Here is a 16,999-nt window from a genome sequence, read left to right as displayed (position 1 = left end):
GATGAAGGAAAAGCTTCTTCCACTGGTGTAACACACAGGTTTGTATGAAGTGATTGTTGCTGTTTGTTGTAAAAGAACAACACACTTGTGGTCTGACCTAACTCTGTAGTGCAACAACAACTATACAAATGTGAGCTCAGTGCAGACTAGATGCTGGCTCACTGCAGCCTCTTGTGGAATAAAGTGGTATTACATGAGAGTACAGGCTGGTTAGAAAATGCAAACGACAACATAAGAAGAAAGAACGGACAAGGACCCTTTTCTGAAGCAGCCCATACTACTTTGGATTTTTTTTTCAAAGAGAAGAGCTGGTGCCTCTTGCCCATAAAAGACCTGGAAGATCATCTGAGGAAAACTTACTCGGAGGAGTAACTTGGAAGAAGAACGCTGCAGCCACAGACGAGCTCCTCTTCATCACTGTGGTCAGCCACACCTCACCTGTCTCCCTCTTGGCACTGTGGACTGAAGAAGATGAGCCTGCCTCTGTATCCTCCTCTACCTATTCAAGGCTTCTAATATTAGATCAGAATATATATCATTCTTAAACATTTTCTTCTTGCTTTAGAAATGAGACATTTGTGGATTGCTAGTACACAATCATCTAGAAAACAAAAGGAAAAACATTAAAATTCAGAGTACAAAAATAGATCCATATTTAGAAATGATCCATCAGAATGAAGTCAGGAAATAAAGCACACAGCAGATCAAAAACATGAATAACAGGAGTCCTTTAATACATTTAGCTCTGACAATGTCAGGTTAAAGTTGGACAAATAAAATACATTGAGAGAAAGAACCTGGTTACATTCAGCTACATAAACTCTGTTTCCTGGAGTCAACAATTCAACATCCCATTTAGCCCCAACTTCTCTATCCTTACTTTACAAGTGCAGCATAAAAGAGAATTGATAAGTTATTCGCACATTTGAAAATTGTTAAATCTGCTTTTCTTCTTCATTTCAATTTCCTGTCAAAATCCCCCATTTGTAGCTAAAAGTAAGAAGCAGCTACTTTCAGCTGTTTCAGAGAAACTGAAGAAGACATTTACTGAAGTTTTAGGACCAACAGACTGATGAATAAACCAAGTAAAGCAAAGTAAAGACAAGCTGCACTTTGACTTTTATTAGAACAATTTGCTGGAACTACAGAGTAATGAAGTACTTCAAGGTTTTGTGTGGATGACTTCCAACCTTACTGTACAGCACAGAGCACAGAGGGACAATATATGTAATCAATATATGATGCAGAATGAACAAGTAAAGACTGTAAGCTGAGTCTGAGGCTCATGCAGGACATTTCATAGTGAGGTGTCTTTGGTTGGATTATTCAAACATTTACATCAAAGCACCAAACTCATTTCTCACAGATGAAGGTCTTCGAGCTGTAACCAACATAATGTTCAACTGCCTGTTTCAAGTTCCCTTTATCATCACAGCAGACTCCATAGGAATCATAACTCGTACTCTGCTGTGCTGGTGCCCACAACCTGTCAGAGAAATAAAATATGATATTAAACTGGACTAAACTTTTTTCAATCCTGATTTCTTCAAACTGACTTGTTGTAACTGAACGTCATCACAGACTGCAGATGAAGAGAGTTCAAGCACAGCTGTTCATTCAAAGGAGGATTTCTGCTTTTCTTTACATTCAGTTTGTGGGGCTGTTGGAAAATAGCTCAGCTCATGTATTGCTGATCTATCTTCCAAAACATTCATGTTTCACTTCTAAATAATAACTCTGGAATAGAAACAAACTAATGTCTCACGTTTCTGTCAGCGCTGATCCGTCCACCCATTCCCATTTATATCCTCCTGATGTCTGTTTGCCTGTCAGACCAGTCCAGGACTCTCCTCTCATGTTCAGTTCATTGATAAATATCTATTTGGGAAGAGACACAAATATTTGCTCCAGTCATAATTCAGCACTTCTGTTGTAGTGACATCATCTTGTGAACATGTCAGAAGGAAGAATAAATGTGATGAAATTTTTCAGTTCTTCCATTGTGCAGAAATCAAAAATACCCAAAGAATTTCCCCACTCACACGCTTTTGCTCGCCCAATCTGGAACTTTTGATCATTAAATGTCGCCCTTTCTATCTCCCTCGGGAATTCCCTGTGGTCATTGCCTGCGCGTTTTATATTCTTCATCACACAGACACGGACTCTCACACAACAACAAGCACTTCACCAGGATGCTGTGTACATCAACTCACATCAACTGCCCTACCAGGGACAGTAGGACATTAGATCACTGCTACACTCCGTTCAAGGACTGCTACAAAGCTCAGCCTCTGCCGGCATTTGGAAAATCAGACCATGCCCCCATCTTCCTTATGCCTTTTTACAAACAAAGGCTAAAGCAGCAAGCACCAATCAGGGGGGAGTTCGCACACTGGACAAACCACTCAGTGGCCATGCTGCAGGACGCTCTGGATGACGCTCTGGATGACGCTCTGGATGACGCAGACTGGGACATGTTTCATCAACATGTTTACAGAAGCGGTTTTGGGATCTATCATTCAAACATTTCCCAACCAGAAGCCGTGGGTGGATAAAAACATCTGCGATCACGCACCGCTGTCTACAAAGACAGGCTCGTCGCTGGTAATATGGACCAATACAAGCTGTGTCTTAAAACGTGAGCAGCGCGATCAGAAAGGCAGAGCAGAGCTACAGGAAACTAGAGTCACAGCTACACCAGAGACTGCAGACAATAATGGACTATAAACAACCAGCTTCTTCAATGATGACTTGTTGATGTCTCTTAATATGTTTCTTATTAATTATATTGCTTTTTTAAGATATTCTATATGTAATTTAAACTGTTTTCTCTTTGTTTTCTATTTGTAGCACTTTGGCCAACATTGTTGGATGTAAAGCGCTGCTATAAATAAAGATGCTATGCTATGATGAATGCCGATGTTTCACTGGCTGTTGAGCTGAACACATTTTATGCACGCTTCGACGCTGCAGCAATTAAAACAACAAATTGCGTGCGCACAGAGTGCGCCAGTGAAGATAACGCTTTCATCATCACAGAGCATGCCGTGAGGAAAGCTATCAGGAGAGTGAACACCAGGAAGGCTGCAGGTTCAGATGCAGTCCCTGGTCGGGTCCTGAGAGCCTGAGTTGACCTGCTAGCACTGGTGTTCATGTTCATTTTCAACCTCTCCCTGGCCCAAGCAATGGTTCCCACGAGCTTCAAAGAGTCCATCATTGTCACTGTCCCAAAGAAACAACAGTCCACTTGCCACAATGGTTACCGCCCAGTAGCACTGACTTCACTTCACTTGTGATGAAGTGTTTTGAAAGACTGATGAGAGATCACATCACTTCTTCACTTCCTGCCACCATCGACCCACTTCAGTGTGCTTACCGGACTAATTGTTCCACAGATGATGCCATATCTCACCTGCTCCACACATCCCTGAGTCACCTGGACACTGGAAGAGGGAATTATGTTAGGATGCTGTTCATGGACTACAGTTCAGCATTCAACACAATAATTCCCTCTAAGCTTTTCATCAAGTTGAAAAGTTGATCAGTTGGGACCCGTCATCGTCCTGTCACATTAACACTCTGGTGTTAATGCCAGCATCTCTTTTTCCCCAGAAGACTTAGAGACTTCCATCTGCCACTGAAGGTGCTCAAGAACTTTTACTCCTGCACCATCGAGAGCGTCCTGACGGCAAACATCTGCACCTGGTTTGGGAACAGCACCAAGCAGGACAGGCAGATCTGCAAAGAGCGGTGCGCTCGGCCGAACGCATCATTCAATCAGAGCTCCCTGACCTGCTGTCCATCTACACCAAGCGGTGCAAGACCAAAGCCAGGAAGATTATGATGGACCTCTCCCATCCCAACAATGGACTCTTTGAGTTGAGGTCTAAGAAGCACTTCTGCTCCCTTAAGGCCAAAACAGAGAGAATGAAGAAGAGCTTCTTCTCCCAGGCTATTCGGGCCCTGAACCAGGTGTAGGACTGGACTCTCTCACACACAATACATCACCACAGCACTCTGTTTATTTGCAAACTTCTTATAATTTATTTTTTATTTTTATTCATAATTTCTTTCGTAAATCATTATTTGCACATTCTTTTACTGTGAATTCCTAACTTAAAATCTTTAAATTTTGTAGTAATCTGTAAATCTGACTGTCAATTCTTGTTGTCATTTAATGGTCGGGCATTGCACAGCAATAAGCATTTCACCACATGCCGTACTGTGTATGGTTGTGTGTGTGACAAATTAAATTTGAATTTGAAGCTCAGTTACTGTTGCAGTGGGATCACTGTTAATATTATATTTTATTTGGTTTTATTAAATAAGAAACTTAGCCAGGATTATGAGGATTGCTTTTATTTTGGAACATTTCTGTGTAATTTAAATTTTTGCTTCAAAAATGTGTAAAATCTTTGCATTTGAATGTGAATGTCTCTAACATAAAAGGAGAACCAAAGAAATCCATCGGAGTGGAGACAGGAAGCAGGTCACAGACTGACAGCAGGTCAAAGACACAAGTAACAGATGACTGTCAGCTCCATCAAAGATCACACAGACATGAACAAACACACCCACCTGTTCCTCTTTGCTGTTTATCATCACCAGATCAGCTCCTTTATCCTGACAGGCTCTCCTGCTCTCTTGCCAGTGCTTTGCCTCAGTGGATTTAAAGTAACAGCTGCTTCCAAATCTCGTCCATCGATCGGGACACTTCTCTTAAAGTCAAACACGTTTTAAAGGCGGTATTTATTTACTGCTCATAGTTTTTGTTGTGTAATAAAGATTTTTAGTTTTTAACAGCTTGTTACCTTTGATCTTCTCCTTTAGCAACTTGATTTCTTGCTGTAGTTGAATTATTTTTGCTGCATGTTGAGAACAAACATAATTATAATAAAATAAAAATAAAACAGGAATAAAAAAGGAAAAATGACTGCAAAGTTAGTTCATGAATATTTATTTATATTTGTTTTGAAATATTTCTTACTTGAACAATTAGCCTGGAGATGCTCTTTTTCCAAAGTGACTAAAATATCTGGTTACAAACAAAACAGGAAACTGATTTAAAGTTTAAAGCATTTTATCAATGAAGTTTTTATTATTCCCATCACATGAATGGAACTAACACATGCTGAGCTGCATGCTGCTCAATGCACCAAGTGAACTAACTAGCCGGCACAATGATAGACATCACTGTCTAACATAGTGTGGCTGCACCTGCATCAGTCTGCAGCAGATGCTGCTGCCTGTCTGCTTTGTTGAGATAATCACAGAATCACCGTGTTGAGTGAAGAGTTTGAAGGAACAACAAGAACATTCACTCCACAACACACACAAGATATGAGCCAGGAATCATGCACACAGACAGACTATTAAAACCATTAAGAGGCTTAAAAAGAAATAAAGGAATGTTAAAATGGATTTAAAACTGAACGGTGAACCAGTGAAGGTACACTAAAACCATGGTTATGTGCTCTTGTTCTTGTTAAAATCATGCAGCATTGTCTCTAGGTGGCATCTAGACAGGATGGCTTAATCTTTACAGCCGTCTCAACTGAAAGATGGAGGACTTAACCACAGCATTGACATGCCAGTCAGGTTTTAGGCTGCTTTCCATTTTCACAACTAAATTGGTGATTCTGGATTTTTCACGTGGGGCCAAAGAGGAAAGGTCAAAGGCAGGGATACACAGCTGGAGGCACTGGATTTAAAAAGCATGACCTCTGCCTTTTTTTCATTAAAATTAAGAAAATTCAGTGCCATCCACCCCCTGATGTCATTGAGATAATCAAGGAGAGGCTGAAGAGAACCACTGTGTTTGAAAGGGAAATAGACTTGACAGGCATTAGCATATAAATGAAACACAATGCTTTCTAAAACTAGCACCAAGTGGCAGCAAATACAGAGAGAACAGTAGAGGACAATGAATGGAACCCCGAGGAACCCCCAGGGAAGGGCAGCGGAACCAGAGGTAAGATCGTCCATCATGACACAGAAACTCCTGTCATAGAGGTCAGACCTAAACCATTGCAGAACTGAACCCACTGCTCCAGTCTGGAGATGAGAATGTTATGGTCATCAGCTGTAAATTTAAAAGACAAGGAAAACTCTGTTCCCAGAAAACATTGCTAAAAATATGTTATTAAAAACCCTTAAAAGAGCAGATTCACTGCTGTGGTTTGTTTTAAATCCAAAGTGGAACTCTTCCAAAATTTTACATTCATTCAGGAAGGCCTTCAGCTGGGTGTAAACAATCTTTCCCAAGATTTTGGGGAAAAAAAGCCAAAGTTAGACAAAGCAGAAGGGTCAATGTCAGGTTTCTTCAACACGGGTTGCACCACAGCATGTTTAAAATGGCTGGAGGTCAAATTACCATTAATGACATTAAGGATAAAAAGACCAACAGTAGTAACAACCTTAAGAAGATGTGGAGGAACGACATCACAGTTGGTTTCATACTGGTAACCAGTTTCCCAAGAGAGGAAAGGGAAATAAGCTCTAAGTGATCAAAGACAGCCAGGCAGGGGAGCAAGATGGACCGATGATGGGAGGCAAGAGAAATACAAGCTCCGTGTTAACAAAATTATCAGAGTTCTCTGTAAGCTTTCAGAGGGACGTGGGCATTAAAAGCAGTGTTAATGTATTATAAAGGACAAGGGGGTTGTGAGCGTTAGCAGCAATGATGTCGGAAAAATGTTTTGCTCTTGCAGTTTCCACAGCTCTTTGAAAACAACACCAGCTCTCAGTCTCAGAAGAGACTTGCAGTTTGTCCATCTTCAACTTTCATTTCTCCTGCACTCCCATCTGATGGCACGGGTATGATCACTTAACCAAGGGTCTGATCTGGGCTTTGATCGCCTGGTTTTAATTGGAGCCACAGAATTTACAACAGTATTATGGCGTACGGCACAAGGAATTAAATTACAGGGAAAGCTCCTCAGTGCTGGAAGACACAGAGGGCTGCAAGTCTAAATTATTAAAAACAGTGGAGACATGAGCAGCCGTTGAAGAGTAAAAACATGTCAGCACCGAGCAAGAGCAAAGAGTTTGAATAAATTAGAAATGGGTAAACCTTAAGATAAAGCAAGATCCAGTGTGTGGGTACATTCATGGGTCGGGCCGTTCACCAACTGAGTGAGGCCAAAGGAGTCCAATAAGTCTAAGAAGTCTTTTACCAGAGGCTTTCCAGAGTAGCACATGTGAATTTTAACTCCGCCTAACAATTAAAACTTGCTCATATTTTGACATAATTTCATCCAAGAAGTCTGAAAATTCCCACAAAAAATCTTTGTTGTATACTTTGGTGACCAATAGATCGCTGTGCACAGCAGCGGACGGAAGAGGCTCAACTCGTAAAAGGCTCGGTTCAAAGCTGCAGAAAACAGTCGGCAAAACTCCTCCATGACCCAAGGACCTCAGAGTATTAAAGTATGAGTGACAGTGGGGTAATAATTCTGAAAAAACACTGGACTCACCCGGAGAGGTCTGTGTTTAAGTAACGCTGAGAAGGTCCAAACTCTGGGACATGAAACATTCCTTAAGGATAAAAGTTTTATTCACGATGGACCTTAAATTCACCAGACCTATTCTAATGGGCACCACGTCTGTAGAAGCAGCAGTGGGAGAAGTAGGTGAAATCTGTGCAAGATGCCACAGATACCCAAGGTTGACACCAGGTGAAGGGGACCGGGTCCAACAGGGTCCAGGGAACACCAAGATGTAAAAAGTCTAGGACCCTCACCAGCCGCTCGCCACGACATCAGTGGCGCCTTCTCCAGCGAGATGGTTGTGGTTCTTGGCAAAGGTAAGCTGGTACTCCAGCCAAGAGCAGGGGTAAGAAATCAAGTCTTTCTTGATGGCAGTGCAGAAATTTTGCGGTAGACGGATGAAGGGAGGAGAGAGCTTGGCAATCATAGATTACTAATAAGCTGACATGATGAAAGATGCACAGGACTAACAACAGAGAGAGCAGTAGATAACTCGTCACACACACTGGGCCATCTCTTAACCGCTCAATCAATCAGTGCATTCAATGCTAAGTAAGAGACTCATGAAATACTAGAAGCTCAGTCAGCAAAACAAACTTGTTGGTCAGGCTGTACCACACAGCAGCTCATATTACTGATCAGAGAATTCTATTTAAAATGCATTTAAATAGAATCCACTAAAAGCCATTTATCAGTCAAACCAAGATGGTGGCGCGCACAGACGCAGCGGCCCGGAGCTCCTACACTTTTGCACTTTTGGTGGTACTGTGTATTATTTCACACAGTCTGGGGTTACTTCAATACAACAGAGATGATCTACTACAACTAAGCCGTGGAGATCTTCAACTAACATCCGAGTATCTCATCCCCCCGGAGATCGTTAAGCAACCCCCGGGGCTACCCGCAACAGCAAGCCGCAGGAGGAGACGTTGCGAGCGGAGGCAGAAGAGAGGCAAGCGGGGAGGCCTGTGGGCACGGCTAAAGACTAGTCCGTTTAAACCACCACTCCCGATCATATTCCTCTCCAACGCCCGTTCAATCCGTTACAAACTGGATGAAATACGACTGCAGATCGCCACTCGACGGACTTTTAATAACTGTTCGTGCATGATTTTCACTGAAACCTGGCTGGACAGCGCCATTCCCGATGCGGCTATCGATCTAGCAGGCCGCACCGCCTATCGAGCCGACAGGTCTGCGGACTCGGGTAAGAAGACTGGCGGGGGGCTGTGCATCTATATTAACAACCTTTGGTGCACGAACGTCACGGTAACGGAAAAACTGTGCAGTACAGAGGTAGAACTGTTGGTGTTAAAGTGCCGTCCATTCTATCTCCCTCGGGAATTTTCTGCCGTTTACATCTGCGCTGTTTACATTCCACCAGATGCTAATGCTAAGCTAGCGTTAGCACAATTGAGCAGCAGCATCAATAACAGCCTGGTAGCACACCCGGACAGTGTCTTTATTGCGGCTGGGGATTTTAACCACGCGGACCTGAAATCTGTACTTCACAATTTCCACCGTAATGTGAAGTGTGCTACCAGAGGAGATAGAACGTTGGACCAGGTGTACACCAACATGGCGAATGCGTACAGAGCCCAGGCTTATCCCCACCTGGGTCTGTCAGACCATCTCTCCCTTCTGCTACACCCAATATACACACAAAAGATCAAGAGCACTGGGATTACAACCAAAACCGTGAGAACATGGCCGCAGGATGCTATTCCAATGCTTCAGGACTGTTTCCACTGCACAGACTGGGATGTATTCAAGGTGCAGGACACTGACAATCGTGTCGCATTGGACAGTTACACCTCCACTGTCTTGGACTACATCTGTTTCTGTGTGGACAATGTAACAACTTGGAAACGACTCCGTGTGTTCCCTAATAATCCACCCTGGATGACACACGGAGTTCAACAACTTATTTGAACAAGGAACAACGCTTTCAAATCCAGGGACCAGAAGGCATACAGTGCTGCCAGGGCCAACCTGAGAAGAGGCATCAAGACTGCCAAGCAGCAGCACAGGAGGCGTATTGAGGCCAGGTTTGAGAACAACACAAACCCAAGGCAGGTCTGGGAGGGCATCAGGGCTATCACGGACTACAAAAGGAGAACACCATCACCCTCAGCCGACAGTTCTACTCTGGCTGAGGATCTAAATCTCTTTTATGCCCGTTTTGACAGGGAGAACACCGACCCTGTCCTGTCCCCTCTCCCCTCAACCGACCTTGCTCCGGTCCTGAGCACTCATGAGCTGAGGCGTGTGTTCCGGAGCATTAACACCAGGAAGGCGGCCGGGCCGGATGGAGTGCTGGGCCGGGTGCTAAAAGACTGTGCTGCGGACCTGGCGGACGTCTTCACCTCTATATATAACACCTCGCTGTCCTGTTCACTGGTACCATCCTGTTTCAAAGCAGCAACCATCGTTCCCATCCCAAAACAGTCAAATGTCACATGTCTGAACGATTTCAGACCTGTGGCACTCACCCCCATTCCCGCCAAATGCCTGGAGAGACTGGTCATTAAACACATCAGAGCTGCTTTTCCACCATCCCTGGACTCGCACCAGTTTGCATACAGGGAGAACCGGTCAACCGAGGATGCGATCGCCACAGTGCTGCATACATTACTGAAGCACTTGGAACACAGGAACACCTATGCACGGCTCCTCTTTGTAGACTACAGCTCGGCTTTTAATACCATCCGGCCATACAAACTCCGTCCCAAACTCCACCAACTGGGACTTAACTCCTCTCTGTGCAACTGGATTGTGGACTTCCTCACTAACCGTAGACAGAGTGTCAGAGTGGGTAAGAACACCTCTTCCACCCTTGTGGTCAACACCGGTGCCCCTCAGGGGTGTGTTCTGAGCCCTCTGCTATACACTCTCTTCACCCATGACTGTATTTCCTCCTGCGCGTCCAATCTCATTGTTAAGTTTGCAGATGACACTACAGTGCTCGGACTTATATCCAACAATGATGAGACAAACTATAGGACAGAGGTGCAACAACTAGAGTCATGGTGCCACGACAATAACTTGGTCTTAAACACCAAAAAGACCAAGGAGATCATTGTAGATTTCCGGAAGAGGGGCCATAACAACCATCTGCCTCTCTTCATTGGCAGTGAGGCGGTGGAGAGGGTGAGCAGTTTTAAATTCTTGGGGGTAACTGTGACCGAGGACCTGTCCTGGGGCAACCATATCACCTCAGTTGTACGGAAGGCCCAACAGCGCCTCTACTACCTGAGGAGACTGCGGAGCGCACACATTCCCAGATCTCTGATGTTGAACTTCTACAACTGTGCCATCAGCAGCGTTCTGACGTATGGATTTCTAGTGTGGTTCCCCAGCTGCACCAAGGCCGATCAGCAAGCACTCCGGCGGGTGGTGAAGGAAGCTGGCAGAATTATTGGAACAAGTCTGCCAGAGATCAGTAATATCTTCCCCACTCGCTGTCTGAGGAGGGTGCACAGTATCCTGCGGGACCAACATCACCCTGCGCGCCACCTTTTCCATCTGCTGCCCTCAGGGAGAAGGTACAGGTCTATACAGGCCAGAACATCCAGACTGGCCAACAGCCTGTATCCACAGGCTGTGAGGCTCCTGAACTCTCTGCCCCCCTCTCACGGACAATAACCATATCCAACTTCTTAATAGCAATGAACTGGTCTGCATTGGTGCATCATATCTTTATTCTCTTCCCCCTCCTGCCCCCCCCCCCCCCTCTTTCTTAAATAGATAACTATCATATCTGATATCATATCTCACAGTACAATAATATTGAATGGGTTGCATTGTTGTATTTTGTCATGTTTCTCAGGTCTTTGTCTGAATTTCTACGAACATTATTGCTAAGGATTGTCTTATTGCATTGGAGTCACACTGGGTTAAATATGTACACTTGGGTTTTAAGGGGTATTTATTATTTTCTTCTTTTTTTGGGTTGTATGGAAGCCCCAAACGCAATTTCATTGTTCTTGACAATGACAATAAATAAATAAATACTAAATACTAAATACTAAGAGGGAAACTAATCTCAGAGACCAAAACTCATTTTGTCCTGAATGGAAACATGCTTTTAATGCTGGAAAGGTGCTCATCATAACATGGTAGTCTGTGGGGACTGACTCGCTTTCAGAATCAGCCTTTAGTGGTCATTAAAGGAACTGCAGTTTTTGGATCTGTGCTGGCTTTCTGTTTCTTATCTGTTTCAGACAGGAAATGGCTTTGAGGAAGTGACAGCATGCAAAGAAACACAGGCCTATAAATGAATGTGATTAATATGAGTGATAACCTCCAGTGTGCTGAACGCTAGACGGAGAATTCCCTTTTCTTTATATTTGTAAAGCCCATTAGACTATCAAACAATTTGCGAGGCAAGAATAAATTATTTTTCATTGTTCAACCAAAGAGGAGCTCTTAAAGAGAGAGAGGAAAAACACATTCACACCTCACTCTCACGGTGCATACAAACCAGGAAATGCTTTTTAAAGGGCAACACTGTTTTGCCTTATAGAGAAACTGTGTCATAGCTTTCATCACATATGCCTTAAATAAAGTTACATTTGGGATCAGCATTGATTACTTTACTAATGAAGGCTGAAAACTTTCCTTTTCATTCTTCTTCTTGCAGACCTTTCTATTTAAAAACAATAAAAAGAAAAGAAAACAATAATAAATAAACAATAAAACACTACTGGTCATATTTGACACTACTGGTCAAATATGACCAGTAGTGTCAAATATCACCCATTTCCCGTGTAGAGGGGGAACAGGTGACTGTTTCTAACTAAAATATGAATAAGCATAGGAGCCAAACAAAAGCAAGTCTACATCAACATCTAATCTGTAAAATATTACATCCACCAGGCTATATTTTAATAAAATTACTCACATCGTGTGGTGATTCCAGACAGAATCAAAAGATACAGCAGCCCAAGATTCACTTCAAAAGCTCTGAACCATCTTCTTTTCACAGCTAAAAGCTTCATCTGGATGTTTAATTCTACAGAGACAAAATTGAGATTTAATTATTGTATTATTTTAATTAATACGTCGTAATCAGACTGCACTCATCTTGAGAATGAGCTGAACAAGTTCATCATGTTAGTGTCATATTTACAGGAGATTGTTTAACATATAGAAAACAGAGAAACAGTGTTTGAGAAGGAGAAATATTTCTAGGTGATTCTTAGAGCATGTGGGCCAGAAAAAGGCCAGTATATCTGTCAGTATGGTCGAAAATAAGCTTAAAAATACAATTAGCTCTGTAGACATGAAGACCACTCTCGAGTTGTTTCCTGTGGTTTCACTTGCACCACACAGTGTCTAAGAAGACTTCCTTGTTTTTAATATTTCTACCTTTGCCTCGGATCTGTCAGATAAGAGTCTTGTGGAACTTCCCTCCTTTTCTGTAATTTTTTGACGACTGAACAGTTTTTAAACATATTAAACCAACTTAAATTCCCTCATATTCAGTTTTATTTATATAGCGCAGAATCGCAACAACAGTTGGCTCAAGGCACTTTGTTTTGTGAGGTCAAGACCTTGCAATAGTACAATAGTTTATTTATTTCCTGCTTACCAGCTGCCTGCAGCCCAACATCAGGATGTTGTTCTCCATCATCTAGCATCTCAACCTCACTGTGCTCTTGCTCTCGTCCATCACTGTCGATCCTTCTGCTGTATTTCACTCTAAAATCGGCTGCAGTCTGACTGTCTGCAGACATCTTGGTGGGTGAAAGTATTTGAGCAGCTTTCACTGTCTGTTTCTGTCAGTCAGGCAGGCTTTAATCATCAGCATCAAACAGGAAGTAGCAGCAGACCAAACCACAAACACAGAGAGGCTAACTTCATTGGTACTTTACAATGTGGTTCGCAGACCTTTGAGTGAGAGCACATGTCATATTAAAAAAAACAACTTTTTCTGTCATTTTTACTGGCTGTTGCAACACGGAACTTTGAAACTAACAGAAATACATACATGTACAAACAAGAATACCTTTGTCTTGAATTAGTACATACTGTGAATAGACAGAAGCACACCAATTTCAGAGTTTTTCCAACACGGGAACACCTCACATGTCTAACAGAGCTTCAGTGAGACAAAGGAGATTCTTTCAGCTAGTGGCCAACTGAAGAATGCCCTCAACTCATTTTAAATCTGTGTTTCATGCCATTGGTGTTTACTTCCTCATGCAGTTTGAAAAATTTCACTTTCTTCACAAAAACCAGAGGTCATATGGCACTTTTCCTACTCGAGCTTTTACATCAAATCAAACAGTGTGACAGTGCGTGATCATATAGATAAAGGTAGGCCTGTTTGGTTTCACTTGATGCGCCTTATAGTCTGAAAAATACAGTAATAGCAATTTTATTAAGTTGAGGACTTAAGTTGGGGATCTCTGTAATACTTGATCATCAATTTATAGACAGACTTCCTTGTTTTTATGAACTTCTACCTGCACTAAACGTAGAAGACCTCCTGCAGCATAAACCATGACAACCATGCTTCCCGCCACTCTTTTTTTTTTGTTAGGTTTTAACATATTAAAATGATCACTAATACTTTGAATGAGCCTGTTTTTGTTATTGTTTAATGTTTGATGCTTCCTGCTGTCAGTTTCTTGTAACCACACACAAGGATGCTTTTTGTCATTGAGGACCACTCTGCTGTATTTCTCTGTAAAACCTAAAAACTTTTTCCAGTCATCTCGAGGGGCAAGAAAAAAGGGTTTCGCTCAGTGTTTTTCTGGGTCAAGTGGTGTTTAATAAATGTTGCCTCAGAAACAATGTTTAACCAAACAGGAAGCAGCAGCAGAGCAAACCACAAAGACAAAGAGGGGCTAGCTTCAAATCTGCTTTACATTGTGATTAGGAGACCTTTTACTGAGAGTACATTTAAGACAAAAGCGAAACTAAAAGGAGGTTTATCAATTTAGATTTTTTTATTGTTGTTAATAACACAGAAATCTTGTTTGGAGCCATGTTGACTGGGTGGAGGCTCTGGTGGACGAATCTCTACTCGCCGACATTGAGCTGAAAGGCACTGAATGTCACTTTGCTCATGAATGAGGAGTGATTTGAAATGGAGCAGACGGAAAGAGTGAGACTGTGCATATATGTGGCAGAAATTAGCTTCCTTCATAGATTGATGGCCATGATGTTTCAAAGAGCCGGAGGGTAAGTAAATGGCAGACAGAAATGAGGCAGTTTGAATCTTCTTGTGTCTCACACATGTGCAGGACTGGAACGTAAGTGTTTTGGGCCGTTTCAATATGGACGCACAACTCTGTGAAAACACTGAAAACGCTGGTGTGGACGCGGAGCATTTTCAGAGAAAAACGCCGTTTTTAAATCTATCCGGGCTAGTGTGGACGTAACCGAAATCCTGAGCTGGCTTGGTATCACCTCTGTGTCACCTGAAAGAAGTGACCCCTCTGCGATCTGAACCTAGATAAGCTGCTGATTAACCTTTTCTGTGTACATTCCTTTACATTAGTGCATTTTGTATTTGATCAAGAGTTTAGATTTAGATTATTGACAAAAAATCACTACACCCACATCATAAAGTAACAGATACATGCCCAGTATATTCATTGTATCATCTAAGACAGTGGTGCTCAAACTGTTGTACATGTACCACTGGCCATACATGGGCTCCCTCTAGTGGTATGTGGGGAGTCTCCAAATGTTTAAGATTAAATAATATACTGTGTTCTGATGAATGTACAGCTCTGCTATCACTTCTGAAGTGAATGACAGAAAACTAAACAGGGTTACGGAAGTCGGGCTAGCTGGTATATAATGATGTGCTACGTTGGCTACAGTCCCTAGCAACACAGCTGTTAGCATAATAGAAAACAGTGAAGCTGGAGGATGAATGCCAACTTTTTCCACTCAGTAACTGATGGTTAGGGACAAATGCAATGACATGGCAGGATGCTGTAAACGGACCAAACTTCCATCCATAATACGAGGTTAGTCATCAATACACTGCTACATGGGAGGTGGGGTGCCCCCGGCCTCTCGGCCTGGGGCTCGGTCACTCAGGCGCAGCTGGCTGCCGGCGGAGCTCACGGGCGCGTCACTGCAACTCCCCCTGGCTTCTGCTCCGCGGCTGCTGGGTGAACCCTCATCTGGGACTCTCCTCAGCTCTTTCCGGGACAGTGGCGCAGCTGCCCCTCTGTGGGTCTTCCTTGGTCTCTTGCGTTCTGGGGGCCTCTGGATGTCTGGAGTTTTGATCTCCTCCACACCTGCTTCACGCCCTGGAGGACGGGGCTGTGGCCCCCCCACACCCTCTAGCAGATTATTACATGAAGGAACCTTTTAAAAAAACAAAAAACAAGCGCGTCCATGCTCACAGGTGTACACACGGGTGATCACACCCACAAACTACACCCTTTTTGGCTCCTACCTCAAAGCACACTGTGTTCTGTTGATCTTATGTGCTGCACAATAATGTTTAACATTTAGTATTTACTGTCATATTCCCATATATCATTGTGATGTTGTTTATTCTATTACTCTTGTTCTCTTCTGCTTGCTTTCTTTTTTCTTTCTCAGCAGGTGATCCAGGTGATTGATATATGCATTTTTTTTTCTCTGCCCGTTCTGTTGGTTTTTGTCTTTTGCCCTTCTCCCCCGTCCCTCTTCTCAGCTGTTTCTCTTTCCCTCTTTCTTTCTCCCCTTCTTTCCCCCAGTCAAGTCTGTCCCGTATTCAGTAAGTGAAAATAAAATAAACAATAAAAGGTGAATCAAATGGACCATTACGGCAAGGCTGGGATGGTCAATTTGGTAAAGTAAATCCGTTGGGCATCTTTCTTTGCCTTTAGACAACAATTCTGATGCAAAAGAGCCAAACGGGACAGGCCAAAAAAAAATAAAATAAAATAAAAAATAAAAAATAAAAAAAATACACTGCTACATGGGCTGGGCTGTAGTTTTAAAAACTGAGCTTTAAAATGAACAGTGGTAATAAAAACTGAGAGAGGCTGACAGTGATCACTGATTGTTTTTAGGGGCTTGTTCAGATTAAATTAAACAAGATACAAAGCATTAAAATCTGTTAAAAAAAAAAAAAGCCTTGATGAATTCAGAGTAGTTTGAACCCAGTAGCAGGGTTCATAGGTCATCACCTAAAGACCGGACATCCCACCTGCTGTGAATGTTTTAATGCAGTACAGTTGTTATCATTATGAGTTGTCACATCCTGTTTATCACAGTTAAAATAAATAACACTCTTATGAGAAATACAATTGTCTGGTGTAAGCAGTATATGGTGTTAAATAGACCTACACTACTGTACTTTAATGTCGGTCATAAGGGTGGTACTTCAAGAGCCATATTTTACGAGGGGGTATTTATTGTGAAAAGTTTGAGAACCACTGATCTAAGACACAGACTTGACTCAACAAAATACCATTTATGTTAATTGCCATTTTTATTGTATTATTTATCTATTTTAAATGTAGGGGTACATTTAAGAGTTCAGGCTTTTTAAA

General features: G+C 42.5%; 1 protein-coding gene and 1 long non-coding RNA gene across 2 annotated transcripts; both read right to left on the bottom strand.

The window, feature by feature from the left end:
* Positions 1–713: 713 nt before the first annotated feature.
* On the bottom strand, positions 714–1,846 carry LOC146548511 (uncharacterized). Its single transcript, XR_014890397.1, has 2 exons — positions 1,766–1,846; positions 714–1,486 (listed from the first exon to the last, which is right to left on the bottom strand). It is a non-coding gene; the product is annotated as an uncharacterized LOC146548511 (long non-coding RNA).
* Positions 1,847–2,405: 559 nt separating this feature from the next.
* On the bottom strand, positions 2,406–13,396 carry LOC146548510 (CD209 antigen-like protein 2). Its single transcript, XM_085263356.1, has 6 exons — positions 13,081–13,396; positions 12,391–12,501; positions 4,988–5,035; positions 4,812–4,865; positions 4,579–4,718; positions 2,406–2,453 (listed from the first exon to the last, which is right to left on the bottom strand). Exons 1-6 carry the CDS (start codon positions 13,223–13,225, stop codon positions 2,406–2,408), a joined length of 546 nt encoding a protein of 181 aa, XP_085119482.1. The 5' UTR covers positions 13,226–13,396.
* Between the last annotated feature and the right edge of the window lie 3,603 nt (positions 13,397–16,999).

The sequence above is a fragment of the Mchenga conophoros genome, linkage group LG22 (assembly GCF_057382185.1).
Source record: "Mchenga conophoros isolate Kocher_MC1m ecotype Shallow Benthic linkage group LG22, M_conophoros_male_GT1.1, whole genome shotgun sequence".
NCBI lineage: Eukaryota > Metazoa > Chordata > Actinopteri > Cichliformes > Cichlidae > Mchenga > Mchenga conophoros.
This window is presented reverse-complemented; position numbering and strand designations above follow the sequence as displayed.

Excerpts from the sequence above, each read along its gene's own strand:
- LOC146548510 (XM_085263356.1), bottom strand. The coding sequence starts at position 13,225 with ATGTCTGCAGACAGTCAGACTGCAGCCGATTTTAGAGTGAAATACAGC. Across the intron at positions 4,866-4,987 it reads TCTCCAGGCTAATTGTTCAA|CAAAAATAATTCAACTACAG; the intron begins GTAAGAAATATT and ends CTCAACATGCAG. Across the intron at positions 2,454-4,578 it reads TAAACAGCAAAGAGGAACAG|AGCGTCATCCAGAGCGTCAT; the intron begins GTGGGTGTGTTT and ends TGCGTCATCCAG.